We start from the raw sequence: 22859 nt of genomic DNA on the forward strand, positions 1-22859 counted from the left end.
CCACCCACCTCGGCCTCCCAAAGTGCTGGAATTGATGTGAGCCACCATGCCCAGCCCCCATATTCCTATTTTTGTGGCTTTTTATTACTCTTACAAAGGGAGCTTTTGATCCCTAAGCAAGGAAGGGGTTAGTTTTAGGTGGGGACTATTATCATCTTTGCTTTCAAGTTAAACTATCCACTAAATTCCTGCCAGAGTTACCATGGCCTACATGCAGGAATGATCAAGGACGGTGAGGCGGTCAAGAAGCTAGATTGAGTCAACTATGTCACATTTCTCTTACTGTCATAATTTTGCAAAGGCAGCTTCAGCTACAAAGTGGAAGCCCAAGGACCAAAAGTAGTAGTAAACATTTGTGTTTGTTTGTTGTTTGTCTGATGGGCATGTTTTGAGAATTGTTGAATTTGAATGCTTTTAGGCTAAACCACCATCTCTGTTTGTTTTGAGATGGGGTATCACTCTATAACCCCGGCTGGTGTGCAGTGGCACAATCTCAGCTCACTGCAACTTCTGCCTCCCAGGCTCAAGCGATCCTCCCATCTCAGCCTCCTGAGTAGCTGGGACCACAGATGTGCACCACCATGCCTGGCTAATTTTTGTATTTTTTGTAGAGATGGGGTTTCACCATGTTCCCTAGGCTGGTCTCCTGAACTCAAGTGATCCACCCACCTCAGCCTCCCAAAGTTCTGGGATTACAGGCATGAGCCACCGCGCCTGGCCTAATTTGTTGTCTTATACTCAGTTTGCGTCATTCATCTTCAGTTGGCTCCCTTGCAGCCTGATTCCTGGATGCATCTGAGTTTGTTATCCTGGTGGATATTTTCTGGGAAAGATGGGCTCCACCCTGTTTCAATTAGGAGTCTCTTGGTTGCAAGTGACAGAATCTCAATTTGACATTACTTAGACAAAAGGAGAAATTTACTCAAGGGCTAGAGGTTTGTTTGTTTGTTTTTCATATACTTGCAGGCAGCATGTGGTTGACACTTAGCCTCAGAGGCGGTTGGAACCAGAGACCTGCTGCTGCCAGGGTTCTCTCTGTTTATCTGACTCTTCTCCTGCAGATGTGTTTCTTCAGCCTGGTGTGTGTATGGCTGCCCGAAGCTCCTAAGCTTCTCTGCCAGAAAAGAGCTGACTCTTCCGTTGGTTCTACTTTGGAAAATCCGTAGAATGTTCTTGTGTGGTTCAAGTGTCCACCCTTGGACCAGTTACTGTGGCCAGAGAGACAGGGCATTTTGATTGTCCAGCTTTGGGACAGAGATCAACCAGCTTTGGGGACTGTCAGCTGGACATCTCACCCATCTGTTATACGCGGGTATTGCCGGTATTGCCTTTTATGTCCACCCTTCAGAAGCTCCTTCACTTGATCACAGTAATTTTCCTGGCCCACAGAGCCTTTTCTTTCAGAGCTCATAGTGCTGTGCTGAAGATTATAGCATCATGCTGACAGAATGTGTCATATCAGTTTCTTTCATGAAATGAGATGACCTTCCTACAACCCTTCTTCAGTCTTCTTATGGAGAGGTCCCTTGCAAAGGAAACACATTAGAATGTCCCCAAACCTCAGTTTTGAAGGTATTAAGAGCTCCTTTGGTGTAATAATTGGGCAATTAGCAAATTACAAACTCATGTTTAAACACAAAACATGAAGGAAAGTGACCCAAGGTCACTGCCGTGGCTAGTGCCATGATTTTTTTCCCAATCCAAGTTTAAAATAAGCAGGCATGACTTGTTCTGACCTGATATTGAATCTAAAAATGGAATCACTATGTCATTGCTGGCTAAGAATCTTGCGTGTGTTGCTGGGAGGAGGTAAACAGTACTTTCCCTTTCCCTGGAGGTTCACTCCTCAGTTAAGAGCAGGTGCTCTGCAGCAAGATGCGTCTGGGTTCAGTTCTGGCTTGGCAAATAAAAATTTAGCCTCTCTGTGCCCCAGTTACCTCAGCTCTAAATAAGAGCAATAATTGTCCCTAATACACAGGTCTGTTGTGCACACAACAAATGTGTAATATGCCTAGCTCAGTAACAGGCACAGCCGTACTCAGGAGATTTTAGATTTCATAATTTTCGTCATCATCATGTACCAGCTCCGTCCCTTGGCTGGGATGTTTAAGGGTAATCAATATAAGAAATGGGACAGTGTGTTAGACCAGATGCTTTTCAGAAATCCAATTTCCTCATTTCCTCCTTCTACATTTTTAAGGACAAGAGAAAAGGAAGGAAACTGACACTTCAGGCTCCTGCTCTCCACCGTACACCTTCATGCATCTGCCATTCAGTTGTATTCATCATTTCTATGATTATTTCTTTAACGTCTGTCTCACTAGATCTGTAAATGTGCTCAGGGCAAGGGCTCCTCTGTTTTTCTTTTTCTATCTGCTGGCATGTAGTAGGTGCTCAGTAAGCATGTATTGAATTCAACTTTGCTCACAGCCCCTTATTCACATAGCTGTTACTGCATTTTTAATGTTGCCAGAAGTGAAGCTTTCCAAACACTGTTACTGCTAGTAAGTAGCAGAACCAGTCTGAACCCAGATTTTCTGGCTGTTATTCCACTGCCATTTCCTTTTACTAAAAAGTGCAAATGATAAGGAAGAATAAAACCAAATTAGTACTTCCTCTATGTGATACGCAAATTGGATTTTTAAACCTGTAGTTAGGGAAGTTAGGTCCTTTGTCCCACTGCTGGTTAATTGGGGTTGAAACCAAGGTCAAATTGCAGATCTGCAATATCATTTTCAAACAGAGGCACTTACTTTTGCTCCTCCTAAGGCCATTTGATACACATTGGTAGGAATAACACCAATAGTTTCCATTTACGAGGCAGGTTAGAGTTTTTCCTCTAAAAATTCCCATGAGCCTTATTGACCTTTCCACATCTTTTTTTCTCTCTTTTCAAGTGTAATCCTTTAAAGTAAGGGCCACAGAGTCCCCTTCACTGTGTGACCTTCCTTTCATGGCAGGCTCTCAAATCCACCCAGGTGCATTTAAGATTTAAGTTCCCGAACTTTGATTCATTCAGCACTAACACTTTATAAAGCCTGTATTCTATTCTGCCATAAGTTGAAGAAAGAAATAAGACAAAGTCCATCTTATCAAGATATGGGAGACACATACATAAAAAAATACAATATAATCTTGCAAATAAGTGATAAAATTAATTGGTTCATGTTGTGGAAGGGGCACCACCCAGGGGCTAAGGGAAGAATTACAAGATGAGGTGATTTTTTAGTTCATTTTATATCATATCATCTGTTTAGGAGCAAAGTTTATAAAGGGCAGGGGAGCAGTCCTAGGATCTATCTCCTAGAAGGGGAAAATTAAAGAAAATCTGAATGAGTGAGATAAGTCTGGCCCCAAAAAAATCAGTTAGAAAGTAGGCAGCTAAGTGTAGGCATGGTCATCCAGGGGACCTAGGCTCCACTGTCAGGATAGTGCTTACTGGGGTTAAATCTTTCAGGTTGTAAACCAATGGGGAATTAAGGACATAGGATGAGATTGTAACCGAATCTAATAATAATGAATAGCTAGGCATAACTTGATCATTATCTATTGTATTGTTATACATCTAATGGGAGCCTGGTGAAGAAAGGCTGTGTGAACATGCCTAGGAAAGAAACCTGAGGCAGGGGATGTCAAATTCAATTAAAGGCAAAAAAAAACAAACAAAAATCAGTTATAGAAAATACTGCGAGATACAAAGGTAAGTTAGTCCTATTTACTCTAAAGGTTGCCTCCAGCATCTCCTACAGGAGAAAAGTGTGCTTTCTAAGTCACTTCTAAGACTCTTAGCACTGTGGTTCTGGGTGCTTGTTCTGGGCCCTGCACTAGTCCCCTATAATGCATTTAGGAACATGGGGCAACCATAGCCCAATTCCATTTACTATCATCATTAGCATCTTTAGTAAATATTATTAATTGCCAGGTGTGATGCTAAGGGCGCTCATGCATTACTCCATTTAATCTTTTCAGCATCCTGAAAGTATAGCTACTTTCATTTTTTTCCATTTTACGGATGGGGAAATCAAGGCTTGAAGAGGGCAAATAACCTGTTCAGGTTTGTAGAACACTTTTTTTTGTTTGTTTGTTTGTTTGTTTGAGACAGAATCTTGCTCTGTCACCCAGTCTGGAGTGCAGTGGCACAATCTCAGTTCACTGCAACCTCCATCTCCCCAGGTCAAGTGATTCTCTTGTCTCAGACTTCCGAGTAGCTGGGATTACAGACACCCAGCTAAGTTTTGTATTTTGAGTACAGACAGGGTTTTACTATATTGGCCAGACTGGTCTCAAACTCCTGACCTCAGGTGATCCGCCCCCCTTGGCCTCCCAAAGTGCTGAGACTACAGGCATGAGCCACCGCGCCCGGCCAGGTTTGCAGAACTCTTAAGTTGAAGAGTTAGGATCACAAACGCCTAGCATTCCATTCATTATACAAGTTATCCCTATCTTCCAGATCAGCTTACCTACCTGCTGTCTGTGTGCTACACCTCACCAACCTGGTGTTGCTCAGATGTTACCGAGAAGACAGAGTAAACCCATGCTTTCTCCTGTCCAAACCAGTCTCTCCTGTTCCCTGCTTTGTCCAAGCCCAGTTGCAGGAGTTCGTGCCTTAAAGTGAACCATCATATGATAATTTCCCCTGAAAATGTGCCTACTAAAAAAAAGATAGGATATGATGGGAGGCAGACATGAACATTCTGGTCAATTTATTGGTGTTATTATTTATTTCAGTTAATACACTGCCCTTTCGCTCTGCTTCAGCTTTCCACATGTTTAGGCAGTTTGGATTCTCCCAAGTCTGGATTCTGCACTCCTCCATGGAGTTTAGAGCTGACTTACCTTTATCCCATAGTATTTTCTGTAACCGTGGTTTTTTTGTGTGCTTTTTTTTGTTTGTTTGTTTTAATTCTAATTGAATGTCTTAAGGGGAAAAAACTCTAATTCAGGATTTGAGCCCTGAACAGATAGGTTTATAGGGATATTAGTGTGACAGAAAAAGAAAAAACTCTGGCTAGAATGACCATCAAACGATATCTGGCCGAGTGTGGTGTTGCTCCTGTAGTCCCAGCTACCCAGGAGGCTGAGACAGGAGGATCACTTGAATCCAGAAGTTTGCGGCTATAACAAGCTCTGCCAATTGGGTGTCCACACTAAGTTCGGCATCGATATGGTGACCTCCTGGGAGGAGGGACCACCAAGATGCCTAAAAAGGGCAGGTCAAAACCCGTGCTGATGAGTAGTGAGATCATGCCTGTGAAGAGCCCACTGTGCTCCAGCAGCAACATAAAAAGACCCTGTCTTTATTTAAAGAAAAAAAAAAAAAAAAAAGGAAGGAAGGAAAGAAAGAAAGAGAGAAAGAAAAGAAATCTGGTAGGTCTAAGGCCTCACAGATCTGAAAGGGCTGAAAAAAACATTTGGAAATGACAAGGCTGCATTCATTTCTAAGTCAGTCCAGTGGGTGAATGAAACTTTTTTGCCCAGTGTTTCGGTCATTTTTATAGTACACTGAAGCCCAATTAAATGTACTGACTGCTGAAATTGGAAAGTGCAGTTGGGCCTTCCAGTGCTGCTAATTGGTTGTGTCTTTTACATTTCAGGAAGACATGTCCCAGGTGATTGGCCAGGGCATGGTAGCAGATCAGCAGAAGGCACTGGAATACCCACCTGACAATGTACACAACTTGTACTTCAGGTTTTGCTCTACTGGAGTAGCATGTGTTATAGACTGGGTTCCAAAAGAAAAGGAGGTGATTGCAATGAGATCAGATCTTTTATTACTTGACAGGAGGTTGTGGAGTGTCATGCAACCTGAAATCAAGCCACAACTGTATCATTGATTCTGTGCAAGTTGTATGCAAATATCCTGTGTTCACCTCTCTGTCCCAACCCCATAAGCAGATGTTTAAAAGGGCATCCCTGGCTGGGCATGGTGGCTCATGCTTGTAATCCCAGCACTTTGGGAGGCCAAGGCAGGCAGATTGCTTGAGGTCAGGAGTTCCAGACCAGACTGGCCAACATAGCACATCTGCTAAAAATACAAACATCTCTTCCAAAAATACAAAAATTAGCCAAATGTGGTGCATGTGTGTAGTCCCAGCTACTCAGGAAGCTGAGGCATCAGAGTCACTTGAACCTGGGAGGCAGAGGTTGCAGTGAGCCAAGATTGCGCCAGTGCACTCCAGCCTGGGTGACAGAGCAAGATGCTGTCTTTAAATAAATAAATAAGTGGTATCCCTGAAAACACCCTTGCACTTAAATAAAATCTATCTAACCAGGTACAGTAGTACATACCTGTAGTCCCAGCTACTCAGGTAGCTGAGGCAGAAGGATTGCTTGAGCCCAGGAATTCCAGACCAGCCTAAGCGACATAATGAGACTCCATCTCCAAAAAAAATTCTGAGAGCACCATGTCTTACACAATGTTAGAAATAAAAATTACAAATGGAAGAATTTCTATAAAGTAACTTTAGTGTTCCTTACATTTGAATTTAACTTCTCTTAAAGAACTATAAACTTTTATCAAATTTTTATACTTTTGTTACTGTTGAGCTTTTTCCTTGCTTTTTTTAAGTCCAGATTTTCATATCTATGTACTAATCTACGCTTTTATGTGTCTAAAAGTATACATTGTTACTATGTTAGCTATTTTTATATTTAGGAAGCTATAGATTACTAGAGCTTACAGGAAATACATATTTCAAACATTGCCAAAGAAAATGCCTTTGAAAATTCTTTTAAATTATATGCTAAAAACCCAAAGTAAAAAAAAAAAAAGATACAGAATGAACCTTAAAAATAACCAAATTCAGTTCAACTGAAAACCTGTAAGCAATTTTTTTTTTTTTTTTTTTAAGAGACAGGGTCTTACTCTGTCACCCAGGCTGGAGTACAGTAGTGCAATCATAGCTCACTGTACCCTCAAACTCCTGGGCTCAAGCAGTCCTCACACCTCAGCCTCTCAAAATGTTGGGATTATAGGTGTGAGCTACTGCATCTGGCCAATTATAATTTGTTTAATTTAAAAGCAGGTTTTGCTTGAATGTATTTGCAAATACCATTAAGGTGTTAATACTTTGTATACTCCCAGCCAGGCACAGTGGCTCATGCCTGTAATCCCAGCACTTTGGGAGGCTGAGGAAGGTGGATCACCTGAGGTCAGGAGTTCAAGACTCGCCTGGCCAACATGGCAAAACCTCATCTCTACTAAAAATACCAAAATTAGCCAGGCGTGGTAGCGGCCGCCTATAATCCCAGCTACTCAGGAGGCTGAGGCAGGAGAATGACTTGAACCCAGGAGGCAGAGGTTGCAGTGAGCTGAGATCACAGCACTGCACTCCAGCCTGGGTGACAGAGCGAGACTCCATCTCAAAAACAAACAAACAAACAAACAAACAAAACTTTATATACTCCCACCTACCTCAAGCACATAACAAACACCTCTAAAATATTACAACCACAGAATTTTAGAGCTAGGGCGAATCCTAAATAACATCTTACATTCTTCTTCTTGCAGAACAATGAGCACCTAAACTTCTAAATTATTCTCCTTTCGGAAAGTGATTTTAAGCCCTTTCTGTGGCTTCCAAAGAGAAATGGCCCAGAGGTCAGTGGGCATCCTGTGCCGTCAGGCTGGCAGCTCATTATACAGAACCTTCCCACCCTCTGAGCTGCTCCAAAATGGAGTGAGCTTCTTCAGGAAAGGAATTTTCCACCCCTGAAGGTTTTCAATCAGAAGCTGGCCGATCATGTATTGATATGTTCTAAAAGGACATAAAAGCATTAATAGCTGTTATTAATTAAGCCTAAATTATTTCTGGCACAGTGATGGGTTTATTTATTTACCTTTAATCTTTACAACAACCTTGCAATATATAGATGTATCACCCGTTTATAGATGGGGCAGTCAAGTGACTTGTCTGTGGTCACACAGCTAATTAGTGATAGCAAACTTAGCAACATATACCTTCTTTTGAGTCGTGATTTTTATTTTCCTATCATGCGGCCCTGATGAAATGTAAATCCTTTCTCTAGAAAAACACTGACAAGTACAATTTTGATACAACTACAAGGGTGTTTTACAACTAAACCAGTGGTTCTTAACCCTGTTTTATAATAGAAACACCTAGGGAGCTTTTAAAAAGTCACAAATGCTAAGACCCTCATCCCAGACCAAATAAACTGGCATCTAGAGATGTGGATCCCAGGGAAGTTTTTTTGTTTTTGTTTTTGTTTTTTCAATTGAGACTTATCGTTTAAAGTTAAACCATGGATTAAGCCAGCGTTTCTTAAAAGATTAAATCTTAAGCAGTAAGTCTCAATCAAAAAAAAAAAAAAAAAAAATTTGCCTGGGCTCCACACCCCCAGATGCTAATTTATTTTGTCTGTGATGGGGATCCTAGCATCTGTAATTTTTAAAAGCTCCGTAGGTGTTCGTATTATGAAACAGAGTTGAAAACCACAGGTTTAGTTAGGTTGGATGACCTATAAAGTCCATCTCAGTTCTTATAATATGGTAACATACAACAGCAAATCCATTCTTTCTGATCTTTCTTACATAGTAGTTTGGTTTTGTGCCAATGAATGAGTCATGGGAACATTCCTTTATCCATCACCACACATACCGACAACTGGAGGCCTGCCTCTATGTATATATGTTTGGACATTTCACTCGGATTCTATGGACTGCTTCCTTATTGTTAAATTGAATTCAATTCCACGAATATCTATCAGGGACCTATTATGCACCAGATGCTACATGAAACTGGGATATAAAGAAAAGCAACAATCATCTTGTGCAATGGAAAAGTCATAATTTGGTAATCTAGACTGCTCTCTCTAGTGCTTTCCTGTTTTTAAAGTCGCATGATTTTTCATAAAAGAACTCCGCAGCTTGCACCCAGCTTTGTTGGGAATCCATGTTCTTTCTCGAGGTGATACAAAACGTAAGTTGGATGTAAGTACTGTGTGAGTTAAGATACAGGCTCAATTACTGCAAGAAGTTCTCTTCAGCATAAGAATCTGTGTGTGGTCAGTTGGGGGATGATATGGTGTCTCCAAAGTGTCACAGACCCAAGCACCTCTTATCTGATTACTATACTATTCTTATTTGATTACTCTACCATCCTCAAATGGTGGCACCCATTCTTTGGTTTAAGAGGGCTGCTTCAGTTATTTCCAACACATCTGCATTCCAAGCAGTGGGAAGGGGAAGGCAGGATCTTTCTCCTTAGGAGAATGACCTAAAAATTGTACATTCACTTCTGTTTACATCCCATTGACCAGGACTTAGCCTATTGGCACACTGCCCTCAATGAGGCTAGTAAATGTGGTCCTTAGAATAATTGGATATCTAAGTCCTCTTACTGTTCTGTTTTCTTATAGTAACCCCTTATTTGTCCTTTTCCACTTCCTTCCTTTTAAAATCACTGATAAATGTGTAATTGAATAAGTCTTTTTTTAGTCAGTATTAAATGATGGTGATAGTGGTTGGGCACTGTGGCTTATGCCTGTAATCCCAGCACTCTGAGAGGCTGAGGTGGGTGGATTGCTTGAGTCTAGGAGTTTGAGACCAGCCTGAGCAACATAGCAAAACCCCATCTTTACTAAAAACTACAAAAAAATTAGCCAGGTGTGGTAGTGTGCACCTGTAATCCCAGGTACTCAGGAGGCTGAGGTAGGAGAATCACCTGAGCCCAGGAAGATCAAGGCTTCAGTGAGCCGAGATCACACAACTGTTCCAGCCTGGGTGCCAGAGTGAGACCCTGTCCAAAAAAAAAGAAAAGATAGTGATAGAAAAGCTGCAGGAGAAAACAAAAGAACATCCATAGAATCATTGCCTATCAGCTGTTTGATACTTTAAGCTTGTAGCATTCTTCGACTATTGACTTTCAGTTCTACCTCCTTCTCTAATTAGCCGCGTGACTTCAAATATGTCACTTGACATTTATGCTTGGTTTTCTGCAAAAAGAAAAAAAGTAATATTTAACTGTCAGGGTTGTTCATGTGGTTGAATGAATTTATGGATGTGAAAGTGTTTTGGAAACTAGAAAGCCCAGTGCATATGCACAATGGATGGTATTGTTTTGTTGTTACTGCACACTGCACAATGCCCTATATTGAGGCACGGCTTTCCACTGACAGAATCTTGAGGTGTTACAGTTACAGTTACAGTTCTGGAGCAGTTACCTGGGTCCTATTTCTAGACTCCAGGGGCAGCCTGACTACCGGACTCTTCCAGCTGGGGAATGGTTCCCTAGCCAACTGCAGATCCAGAAGGCAGGTCAGGTTACTACCTATATTTCTTAACTGCCTGTTAAATAAGCAAGGAGTCCTTTTGGTTTTTCTTAGTTTATGAATGTATGTATGTATGTATGTATTTTTGGAGACGGAGTTTCATTCTTGTTGCCCAGGCTGGAGTGCAACGGCACGGTCTCGGCTCACTGTAACCTCTGCCTCCTGGGTTCAAGCAATTCTCCTGCCTCAGCCTCCAGAGTAGCTGGAATTACAGGCATGTGCCACCATGCCTGGCTAATTTTTGTATTTTTTTTAGTAGAGATGGGGTTTCACCATGTTAGCCAGGCTGGTCTCGAACTCCTGACGTCAGGTGATCCGCCCGCCTCAGCCTCCCAAAGTGCTGGGTTTACAGGCATGAGCCACCGTGCCTGACCTCTTAGATTTTTAATATTAATATTCATTGGAGGTACTGTCAGCAAAAATCCAGAATTACAGGTTAATTTTTCCCAAACTCACAGAGTAAAGGCCCCATACCTTCACTGAATTACAAGTTCACTTTCTACCCTGAGTTTCTCATGTCTTCAGTTTTGCTTTTCTTTCTTCACTCATTCACTTGTTCATTCATTCATCAAGCACTTTATTGAGTCCCTACTATGTCCAGGCACTGGGTATCATAGGGGAATAAAGCACAGTTCCTTTATGTGAATTAAATGTCACTGATGTAACTGGCATTTAGTAGGCTTTCAGGAGATGTTGGTTTTCTTTGCCCCTCATTTTGCTTAATTAACCTACCAAATGCACCTTTGACTCTAGTGTGTCGAGAAGAAATGGAGAATGTTGATGCTCTAAACATCCCCAGCGTAGATTGTTTTTCAATGTACACAAGACAGATAAGTCACTTCAAAGTCCGTAGATAAAGGGGCTTCTTGCGGATTTCATCAGAATGAATAGAAATTGCAAAATAATTTTTGTTTTGCCTCCCACCCCCAGCTTCATGTGCAGATCACACTGACAGAGTATCTTCAGCTTTTATCTTTCCTCCCTTCCTTGATCTGCCCTTCATCAAAGCATTTTAGTTGTAAAGTTAAATAGGGAAGCATGAGGAATGAGCATAAATTATCCTAACTTCTTGCCACCCTCCAACCTTATATTCTCAGAAAACATCATTGGAGTGCACCATTGTTTTGGCAACAATACACCAGTTTGAAGGTATTTTCTTGTTACCTTTCTCTTTTTTGATATTCATCTAATTTTCCTTTCTTTTGTAGGCTGTCAGCCAGACGAAACAGCAAAAATATCCAACAAAAGTCTCCTTCAGTTCACAAGAGATACCGTTAGCACCAGATTCATCGTACCATTCAACAGACGCAGACTTCATAGGCTATGGTATGATTCTTTCCCTGAGCAGATCTGGCTCGTTAAGCCTTAGAGAAGGCAAGGGATCATAATGTCCTAAAAAGAGAACTGGACCAGGAGGCGAAAGCCTGACTTTGGATGCTTCCTCTGCTTCCTTAGCTTTGGGGCTGGGATAGGCCACTTCATTTCCTACACCATTTTCCTCCTCTCTGCCGTCGCCATTGCCTATTGCTTTTTGAATATAAAAGCGCGAGAACAGAAAAGGACCTCAGTAGGTCAGGAGTTCAAGACCAGCCTGGTCAACATGGTGAAACCCTGTCTCCACTAAAAATACGAAAAATTAGCCGGGCATGGTGGCGCATGCCTGTAATCCCAGCTACTCAGGAAGCTGAGGCAGGAGAATCGCTTGAACCCAGGAGGCACAAGTTGCAGTAAACTGAGATCGCACCCCTGCACTCCAGCCTGGAGTGACAGAGTGAGACTCTGTCTCAAAAAAAAGAAAAGGACCTTGGTAAATGTTATTTGACTCTGAGGCTTCTGTATTTTTCTTCTCTGATCTCTACAAAAGATCATATTTCGGTCTTGAGTAATATCTCTTTAAAAATCCTATCAAACCCAATTTTTAGTCCTGCAAATGTTGCTATAAGCTGTTTGAAGAATGTTGATTTTCAGTGCTTAACCAAATTGGTATTCACATTCTCTCTTTAAATTCCTGGCTTGAATTATGTTGACTGGGGGTTGAAAATAGAACTTTATAATGAATAATAGGTATTTCTACTTAGCTTTTTTTTTTTTTTTTTTTTTTGAGACAGAGTCTCACTCTGTCACCCAGGCTGGGGTGCAGGAGGGTGATCTCAGCTCACTGCAACCTCTGCCTCCCGGGTTCAAGTGATTCTCCTGCCTCAGCCTCCTGAGTAGCTAAGATTACAGGTGCCCACCACCATGCCCGGCTAATTTTTGTATTTTTAGTAGAGACAGGGTTTCACCATATTGGCCAGGCTGGTCTCAAACTCTTGTCCTCAAGTAATCTGCCTGCCTCAGGCTCCCAAAGTGCTGAGATTACAGACGTGAGCCACTGTGCCCAGCCCTACTTAGCTTTTGTGCGGTATACATCAGTAAAAAACTCTTTAAAAGACAGTACTCACCAATGGCAAAGCATAACCCTACATTAATTTAGCAGTCCTGAAATCTTTGTGGTATTTGTCTTTTATATATTTTTCATAAATATTAATTTCATAAAGTTCATCCGGCAGGTCCCATTTTAAAGCACTGTGGTTGTACTAAAACACTTGATACATGTGGTCAGAAAACTATGGCGCATGGGTCAAATCTGGCCTACCAGCTAGCTGTGTATGGTCTACAGGCTAAAAAAGGTTTTCACTTTTTAAAGGTTGAAAAAACACCAAAGAACATTTTATTAAAAATTCTATGAAATTCATATTTCAATTTCTACAAATACAGGTTTATAGACACTCACTTATTTATTTCTGTATTGTCAGTGGCTTTTTTCACACTATAATGATGGCATTAAGTGGTCGCAACAGAGACAATCTGGCCTATAATGCCCTAAATATGTATACTTGGCACTTTACCAACAATGCATGCTGACCATGGAGGTAGACGAGCTGAGTTTTGGTAATATATATCACATATTTATACTCAGATGACAGAAATTCAGCATCCTTCCTGGTTTTCATTCTCATGGTTAAATAAATAAATAAATACATGAAGTTCATCATCCTACAGTTGAATCTGTAGAAATTTTATTCATTTACTCATCTACTTACCACGCATTTATTGAGGAGTTGCTATGAGCCGGGTCTGGGGCTGGATTCCATGAGAGAAGTAAATAAAAAGACTGACTCAGGACTGGCTGGGGTGAGGCAGACGTGGAGGAGGGAAAAGAAATTCCATCTCCAGGATGTCTCACCAGGTGTTTTTTCTCTCTTCTCGCTGAGGAGACTATGCTAGTCATTTACAAAAGCAGTATAAGCTTTTTATTTATTTATCTATTTATTTATTTGAGACGGAGTTTTGCTTTTGTTGCCCGGGCTGGAATGCAGTGGTGTGATCTCGGCTCACTGCAACCTCCACCTCCCGGGTTCAAGTGGTTCTCCTGCCTCAGCCTTCCTAGTAGTTGAGATTACAGGCGTGAGCCACCATGCCTGGCTAGTTTTGTATTTTTAGTAGAGACGGGGTTTCACCATGTTGGTCAAGCTGATATCGAACTCCTGACCTCAGGTGATCCGCCCACCTCAGCCTCCCAAAGTGCTGGGATTACAGGCGTGAGCCACCACACCTGGCCTAAAAGCCATATAAACTTTTTAAAGCACCCATGAAAGTGTGCCACTATCATATGTCGTTTTTATTGTAAATTAATGGGAAATGTAGTATAAAATATATATGCTGCAAAAAGATTTAGAGACAAATTTGGTTTACAATTTAATATTCTGCCTTGCCTCTATCTTACCTAGAGCGTGTTTCTTTTTGTTTTATTGGCAAGCTTTTTCTGTAAAGAAGTCGATAGTAAATATTTTAGGATGTGGTCCACACAGCCTCTGTTGTAGTTTCTCACCCCTGCAATTGTAGTGTGCTAGCCACATAGGCTGGCCACAGGCTACTTCTAAATATGGCACTTTTTATGGTTGTGTCACTGAATTTCTTGCTCCTAACCAGGAGGCCTTTAGATTAATCAATCCCATATGGACAGGAACAGCAGATATATGAATAACCACAATGTGCCAGACTGTGGGCTGGGCACCTCACACACACTGTTCGTTTAGTTCCTCTAACAGCCTCTTTAATAGAAAAATAACGTTTTTCTGATGAGAAGTGAGCTCCACTTTCACCCTCCTGTTAACTTCCTGCTTAGGAACTCAACTGTGGCTCTCTGCCACTCCAAAACCTTTTCATCCCAAAGACCATGATTATCACTTAGTTAGAGCAGAACCCCCACAGGCTCACCTGCAGCCTGTTTTTCTTTTATACCAGTGATTGACAAGCTTTTTCTATAAAGAAGTAGATAGTAAATATTTTAGGCTTATGGACCACACAACCTCTGTTGCAGTTACTCACCCCTGCCATTGTAGTATGCTAACAGCCATAGGCTAGGCATAAATGAATTCGTGGGTTTGTGTTCCAATACGACTTTATTTACAGACACTGAGATTTAGACTCATATCATTTTCACATGCCTTGAGACATTATTTTGCTTTTGATCTTTTTTCAAGCTTTTGAAAGTGTAAAAGCCATTCTTGATCCGTGGGCTGTAGTCCACTGACCCCTAATAGGTTTGATGAGCATTGGGATCTCACCTCAGCTCTGTGCATTAGCTGCAGCTGACCAGCAGATGGGGCCCTCTCTCATCAGCCCTTGCCTGAATTGTATCATAATGTAGGAAACAATATTCATGGTGATCAAACTTAGTGATCAGAAAATATGACATTCTCTGGAGATTATGATTTGTATGAGCATCTCTTGAAATTATTCAACATTTTGAATGTTTTGAGGTTTTGTTGTTGTTGTCGTTTTGAGACAGAGTTTCACTCTTCTTGGCCAGGCTAGAGGGCAATGGCACTGTCTCAGCTCACTGCAACCTCTGCCTTCTGGGCTCAAGCGATTCTCCTGCCTCAGTCTCCTGAGTAGCTGGGATTACAGGCATGAGCCACCACGCCCAGCTATTTTTTGTATTTTTAGTAGAGACAAGGTTTCACTATGTTGACCAGGCTGTGCTCGAACTCCTGACCTCAGGTGATCCTCCCACCTTGGCCTCCCAAAGTGCTGGAATTACAGGCGTGAGCCACCACGCCCGGCCGAATGTTTTGAGTTTTTAATAGGTTACGTTCAGTTATCTGGAAAATGCATGTAAGTAGATTTTATGCTGGATAAACAGGTGTTATTAAACATTTTTTTCTTAGCCTATAAACATTTTTTCCCTCACTCTTTGGGAAAACCCAACTGAAAACAATTGTTTTTAAAAATAAAACTTTGTAAAAAAGCAATAACTTTTAAATAAACTTTTCCTCTATGAACCCCACAAGTAATTTTTGAGTCCTGTGTTTATAATACATTTTGCCTTACTATGTAATATATTTGGGGATAAATTTTAGATAATTGTTATTTTCAGATATTTCATACTTTATCGATTATATCCTTTATACATCTTAATAATTTAATTCATCTGATATGCTCTAATTGAAAGTATTTAGGCACTGTTTCTTAATTAGTATTCTATAGCTCAGAATCTCCTGTTATACCAGCCTTTATTCTCATTGTAACATAGGCCTTCATGAACCTAATCATTTAATCATTGTAATTTTTCTATACAGATTTTCATGATGTATTTTTAGATTTTAAAACTTTTAGCCAGGCGCAGTGGCTCACACCTATAGTCCTAGCACTTTGGGAGGCCAAGGCAGGCGGATCACCTGAGGCCAGGAGTTCGAGACCAGCCTGGCCAACATGGCGAAACCTCGTCTCTACTAAAAATACAAAAATTAGCCAGGCATGGGGGCATGTGCCTGTAATCCCAGCTACTTGGGAGGCTGAGGCAGGAGAATCGCTTGAACCCAGGAGGTGGAGATTGCAGTGAGCTGAGATCGCACCACTGCATTCCAGCCTGGGCGACACAGTAAGACTCTGTCTCAAAAATATAAATGAACAAAATAAGATTTAAAACTTTCAAGTAAAATTGATGGGTTGAGGGGTGGGAGTTATCATTTTAATCTCAACAGTGTCACCCCTGGCTGAATAGGCAGGAATGACCCAGCTTTTTACTTCGTGGTGTTTGTCACGTGCAAGCCCCACACTCCCCACGTGATGGAACGTGCAGGCTGAGCTGCAACTCTTACTTGCCGGTCATGCTGTGTTCAATTCTTTTCCAGGTGGTTTCCAGGCTCCTCTGTCAGTGGATCCCGCAACGTGCCCCATTGTCCCCGGACAGGAAATGATTATAGAAATATCCAAGGGACGTTCAGGGCTTGGTCTCAGCATTGTGGGAGGAAAAGACACACCGTTGGTAAGTTTCTAGAAGTAAAATGTATCCAGTCATAGAACTAGTTGTTGAGGTTAATTTTGACCCTGGGCCATGACTCTGCAAGACTTGCCTTTTTCATAGTATGAGGAGAAAACGTGATTATAAATAGATGTGCATCCATAGTCTAGCTAGTTTTCCAGTTTTTCTCAGTGTTTAATTTTCATCAGTGCTGGGCACAGTGGCTCACATTTGTAATCCTAGCACTTTGGGAGGCCAAGGCAAGTGGATCACTTAAACCCAGGTGTTCGAGACCAGCCTGGGCAACATGGCGAAACCCCATCTCTACAAAAACTACAAAAATTATCTGGGTGGGCCGAGTGCCGTGGCTCACGCCTGTAATCCTAGCACTTTGGGAGGCTGAGGCAGGCAGATTACTTGAGGTAAGGAGTTCAAGACCAGCTTGGCCAACATGGTGAAACCCTGTCTCTACTAAAAATACAAAAATTAGCCGGGCATGGTGGCACACACCTATAGTCCCAGCCATTCTGGAGTCTGAGGCAGGAAAATCACTTGAACCCAGGAAGTGGAGGCTGCAGTGAGCTGAGATCATGCTACTGCACTCCAGCCTGGGCAACAGAGCAAGATTCCATCTCTCACAAACACACACAAAAATTAGCTGAGTGGTGTGGCATGCACCTGTATTTAAGGGGATGCCTCGCACATAGTAAATGTTCAGTAAGTAGGAACTATTGTTATTCTTGTCATCATTATTTAATGGAATGATAGATAAAAAGTATACATCAGGCCGGCATGGTAACGAAGGCGGATGGATAGCTTGAGGCCAGGAGTTTGAGACAGCCTGGGCAACATGGCAAGGCCTCATCTCTACAGATAACTTTTTTTTTAATTAGCAAGGCGTGGTGGCACACACCTGTATTTCCAGCTACTCAAGAGGCTGAGGAAGGAGTATCACTTGAGCCCAGGTGTTTCAGGCTGCAGTGAGCTATGATCATGCCACTATACTCCAGCCTGAGCAACAGAGCAAGGCCCTGTCTCTGTTTTAAAAAAAAAAAAAAAAAAAAAAAAGATACATGAATTATTCCAGCCCAGCAATTTAGGATTCATTTTACACTGACCATTTTCATATCTACTCATGATTTTTTTTTTTTTAGAAGTTGGTCTAGAATGTTACTGTTTCCTGGCATTATTGATTTTTTTTTATTTTATTTTTTTAAATAAATAGAGATGGGGTCTTGCTATGCTGCCCAAGCTGGTTTTGAACTCCTTGGCTCAAGCGATCCTCCTACCTTAGCTTCCCAGAATGCTGCAGTGAGAGGCATGAGCCACTATGCCTAGCCAGGATGATTGATTTTTCATTATTCAGTACCTTTTGTTTATCTCTACTCAGTAGCGCGATTAAAATGAAAACTTTTCCTGGGTTTTGATTTACTCAAGATGTGATTAATCAATGCATGTGTGTCTGTGTGTGTGTGTGTTTAATACCTGCATATTATACAAAGTTAAATTGACACAAAAGGAAAATTGTGTGTGTGTGTATTTAATACCTGCATCTTACACAAAGTTAAGTTGCCATAAAAGGAAAAAAGTGAAAAATAAATCTCCCCCCTACCTTTTTGCCCTAGCTCTGCGCTTCACTACCAATCCTTCCTAAAACACCAGGGCCTCTCCGTAGAGACAATCACTCTTGTTAATGAATATGTTTTAAACGAATATTTTGGTATTTCTTTTGCCCATTTTATTTAGTAAGCAATAAATTGTACATGCCAGATAACACAAATATATCAGGGTCTATAAAACTATTTTTTTTCCACATTGGGCAGTAATCTAACATTTTTGTGGTGGTACTATTGGGGGTAGGGGGATCCTATTCTACTTTTGTGTAATAAACATTAGTCCCCTAAAGCACTAGGAAACTCGAGAACAGCATAGGCGATTGAAACTAGGGTCTTGATGATGCAGGAGTTTTCTCTTGACCCCTTCATCAGACTTGCAACAGGGGTACTCCGTTTACTTGGACCGCCGCACTCAGCCTGTTGTGGGAGGGAGCGCATGTGAGAGCGAGTGCAGGATCCAGCTGACCGCTTTGGGCGCTGGCAGGAGCAGGCTCTGTGGGGTCCCCTCGGCCAGACCAGGTGGGGGTGCCTGTGACCCCTGAAGCCCCAGAGAGTATGTTACAATGCTCAGCTCCGCCGTACCTGGACAGCGGTGCGTTATCAGTTCAGTGGGCCCCTTGCCTGTTGCATGGGGCAGCTGCTCCCCGCCAGCGAGGGCAAAGGGCCAGTGTGACAGCCTTTTTTGGGTACCCACACTGGATGAGTCACAAGCTCTTGTCCGGCGTCCAAGAAGAATTAGGTTGCACAGACACTTGAAGGATAGTAGAGAAGAGGAATTTTATGTAGCAATGGAAGTGGCTGTCAGTGGAGAGGGGAGCTGGAGAAGGGATGGCACAGGCGGAGTCTTCCCGGAAGTCCAGCCGGCTGTTCTCTAAGGTTAAGCCGTCTCTCCTCCAAAGCCCAGCCGTCCCTCTAAAGTGAAGTTGCTTCTCCTCAGTCAAGCCACTTCTCTCATCTACCAAGTGAGTCTCTGAGGTCTTTGTAGGCACAGGATGTGGGGCGGGCGGGTCGTAGGTAGTTTTGGGAAGGGCAACATTCGGTTAGTAAAAAGATATTATTCAGAAAGAACCAATCAGGAGAGAGCACACAAACAGGGATCGATGTTATCACTTTGGACCAAGGGTTTCAGGCTTCTAGGCTCAAAGGTGGGGTTTTGCCGGGGTTCTGCCCCTGTCTGCCTAGAATTTCTCTGCCTCCTGTCCCGATTATTAATGCCTTTTACATGTTTGCTGGTCATGGTCCTTCCCTTTCCTACCTTTGGGCCTAGTCTAGAAAATCCTGGCTTTGAGCCCCACCCTGCTAGTGAACCACTTCACCTGAACCTGAAAGAATTTTGTCTCCTTCAGCTTGATAAAAGTACTGGTAAAATTTTTCTCTGGAGTTCATGATAATTTGAAATGTCCTTGAATTCTCCTCTTGCCTTTGCAAGCGGGAGCTGCTGTGTGGCTTCATACATACAGGAATTTGGTCTGTGCTGTATCTTCTATTAGTATTTTTAATAATTCTTTGTAATTTTATGTCATCTGGTCTCTCAGCAGTTCACAGAAACACTTTGACTAGCACCAGCCACCCAGCTAGCTCCCACTTTATGTAGAAGCTCTCACATACCATCAACGTAGGACCAGGCCAGACCATTGTTCCCCAAACCTACATGTGCACTCCAGCATCTCAGACTTTGCCCTGCTTCCCTGAATTTGCTGTCTTCTGCCCTCCTCCCGCTCCCATCAAGCTTCTCTGCCTCTTCTAAGCCACTCCTCCCCATGAAGTCTTCCCTGGGTTCGTGATCGGTCCTCAGCCAAACTCAGAGGTGATGCTGACCATTCCTCTCTTTTAGCTCTCAGTCATATTCCCTCTCTACCATTTACTAGCTGGGGCAGATTTCTTAACCTCTCAGTCTATTCCGTGCTGTATTTACTGAGATAATAATACCTTGTAGACTTACTAGGATGATCAAAGAGATGACCTTCATAGGCTGCTTAGCACACAGTGAGCAACTGCCCATGGCACATACCTTCTCCAACTCTCTGTTTTCACATATGCAAAATGACCTTAATATTCCTGACTTGTTGAGCTATGGTGAGGATCAGACATCTTATAAACAGTGGAAAATATATATATATATTCGTCAAACCAAGGCCCCTAGTATTCAGAAACTACTGGTTGACCCTGAACATTGGGTGATGGCTCCTTCCCAAGGCCTGTTTCCACACTTTCCCGAGGAGGTGTTCCTGAATATTAAAAACAATAATCCTGGGAAATTACAGTTTAAATTCTGTAGTGAATTCCCTCGTAACAGAAAAGTAACCTTCTGATTATTTTTGTAAATTTAAGTCTTTACATTGCTTTTTATATGGGAATAGATTTCCTGTAGTAAATCGGAAGAGTTTGATCAGTACGTCCAGCCTAGCTGAATGAGTTATGGTTTTGCTTTTGCTGCTGTTAATCTGACTTTTTTTTACCTGGGTTGGTTGGCATACCTGAACAACGTGCTGCTCTTGGGTCTTCAATATTGCATTCATTTGTGCTGCTGGCTTATAGCTTGAGGGTTTCCATTGAATTCCATCACTTCCTGCAACCTGGATGTGAGGCTGTTTGCTAAATACTGTACTCTCCTTTCCCTGCCACCATGAGGCAGCCAAAAAAAAAAAAAAAAATCTAGAGCTTCTTGAGGTTTGTAATATATAGTTCTGCCTTTTGAGACTGTAAATCCCATTGTCCTTGGAAGAATAAGCACCACTTAAAAATGAGGGATGGGACACAGCTTTTATTTCCTAACCTCAGGTACCTCATCAAAAGCCATAAGTTAGACTCAGGAGAAATATATAGGCCTGTCCGTCATTTCAGTGAGGCTGAACAGCAGGGGTTGGAAAGCACTTTAACAAATAAAGCTATTATTTACCACAATGCAAATCTTTAATTTTTCCTTTTTTTCTCCTTCCAAATGTTGACATGGAATGTGCAACCTAACTGATATTGTAGGTTACATTTTCCAATCAGGTCTTGGGATGGCATCCAGCTAGCAGAAAGTTAGCAAAGATGAGAGCATATCAAAGGGAAACGGTGGAAAACATTGAGACTCAGTACAGAAGAACCTTTGCACATTTGGTTAGGTGATGCATCCTGACTCCAGCTCTGGCATGGAGAAAGAGGACGTCCTGAGTTCTAGTGACCCTTAACATCTGCTCCAACCCTCCCAATTAAGATTTCTGTGTCTTCTTTGTTGTGTGTCCAAGAGATATTTTTGCTGTCTTTAGAGGTATTAAGTCTCTGGGACCTGGTCTTGACACCACATCAGTCCTCTCTGCTATAAATAGTTTCTCTAAAGCCAAGACAGATGGTTTCTGAGATCACAGAGGGAGATCTCACTTAACATCCCATTGTGTTTAAATCGACCTTTTAAAATGCTGAGGTAATGATGAGGGTGAACCTCTTGGGAAGGTTTATAAGCACACCTGGACCCAATCCTCAATGACAGACTTCTGCCTGTTGTTTTAATCTTGTGATGTTGCTCCCAGGCTTGCCTTTGGTGGATGTGGCTCTTCTGTGATAGGTTGCATATGTTTGCTCAACGGCTGCACTTGGCTTAGTGCTAAGTATACAAAATTGAGTGAGACAACCCTGTCCTCAGAGAGCTCACACATCCTCAGTCATCGTTATTGACTTTTAGTGATTATCGTCTAATATAGGAGATAAACCAATGAAAAGTCATACTAATTACTCTTAAAATAGGCGCTTCCTCTGGAAACCAGAAAAGAGTAGAGCCGTGGCACCCACTTTCTAGATTTAATTAATATAAGCTATTTGTTATGTTTCTTATAAGCCAGGAAGCCAGATAAGGCACATTGGATATCAGAGCTAGTATATTAATTCATAATTTTTATTTCCTTCTATCCATCAATCCATCCTTTCATCCTGTCTTCTATCTCCCTCCACCCCTCTGGTCTTGTCAGAGTGTTGAATTTGCATGAAATCCTACAGCTTAGAGAACTCATCTTACTCTGTCAAATGAAAGACCAAGGCCTCTTATCTTTTTTGATGTTTGCATCGTATTCCTTAAACTGCTCCCTGATGTCCTTCAATGTCTGCTTCTCAGAAATGTATACTTATTGACTAGAAGTTTTATCAGCAATATCCTTAGAAGTAAAAGATAGCTCTCCAGACTCATTCATTGGGGTTATTATCAGGCTTGGGAATTATAGAGAAGAAAAACTTAAGAACTAAATCCTTTATCTTGGATTATTGGTAGACTTGAACTGTTTTTGGAATTGAACAAATGAAGCAGAGAAAGAATGAGAATGCGATCTCTAGGACCCTCTTTCTATGCATTTTCCTTCCCTGAGATCCATTGCCAGAGATCCCAGGCTATGAATCCCAGGATATGAATGAGAATGAGGTCTCTAGGACCCTCTTTCTACGCATTTTCCTTCCCTGATACCATTGCCAGAGATCCCAGGCTATAAATAAGGTGTTCTACCAAACCTAAAAGGCACCATAGCAGAGTAATGATGCTGGTTCTTTGACATTAGAATCTTAGATCTTTTACTGTGGGACCCTGGACAAATGACAGCCTTTCTAAGTTAAATCTGCTTCTTCATTTGTTCCACTGCGGTGATAACAAAAATCTACCTCTTAAGATTGTCATGTGAATTAAGATAATGAATATA

At 41.8% G+C, this 22859-nt stretch overlaps 1 protein-coding gene across 5 annotated transcripts in view; it reads left to right on the top strand.

Moving 5' to 3' along the window:
- The window catches only part of PATJ (PATJ crumbs cell polarity complex component), a 396968-nt gene that overhangs the window by 302692 nt on the left and 71417 nt on the right, over window positions 1–22859 (top strand). For all 5 annotated transcript variants that reach the window (XM_031669412.1, XM_031669417.1, XM_031669416.1 and 2 more), the window contains 2 exons: window positions 11499–11616; window positions 16470–16603. In XM_031669412.1, the coding sequence (XP_031525272.1) occupies window positions 11499–11616; window positions 16470–16603 (252 nt within the window). The remainder of the gene's footprint in view (window positions 1–11498; window positions 11617–16469; window positions 16604–22859) is intronic.

Source organism: Papio anubis, chromosome 1 (genome assembly GCF_008728515.1).
Source record: "Papio anubis isolate 15944 chromosome 1, Panubis1.0, whole genome shotgun sequence".
NCBI lineage: Eukaryota > Metazoa > Chordata > Mammalia > Primates > Cercopithecidae > Papio > Papio anubis.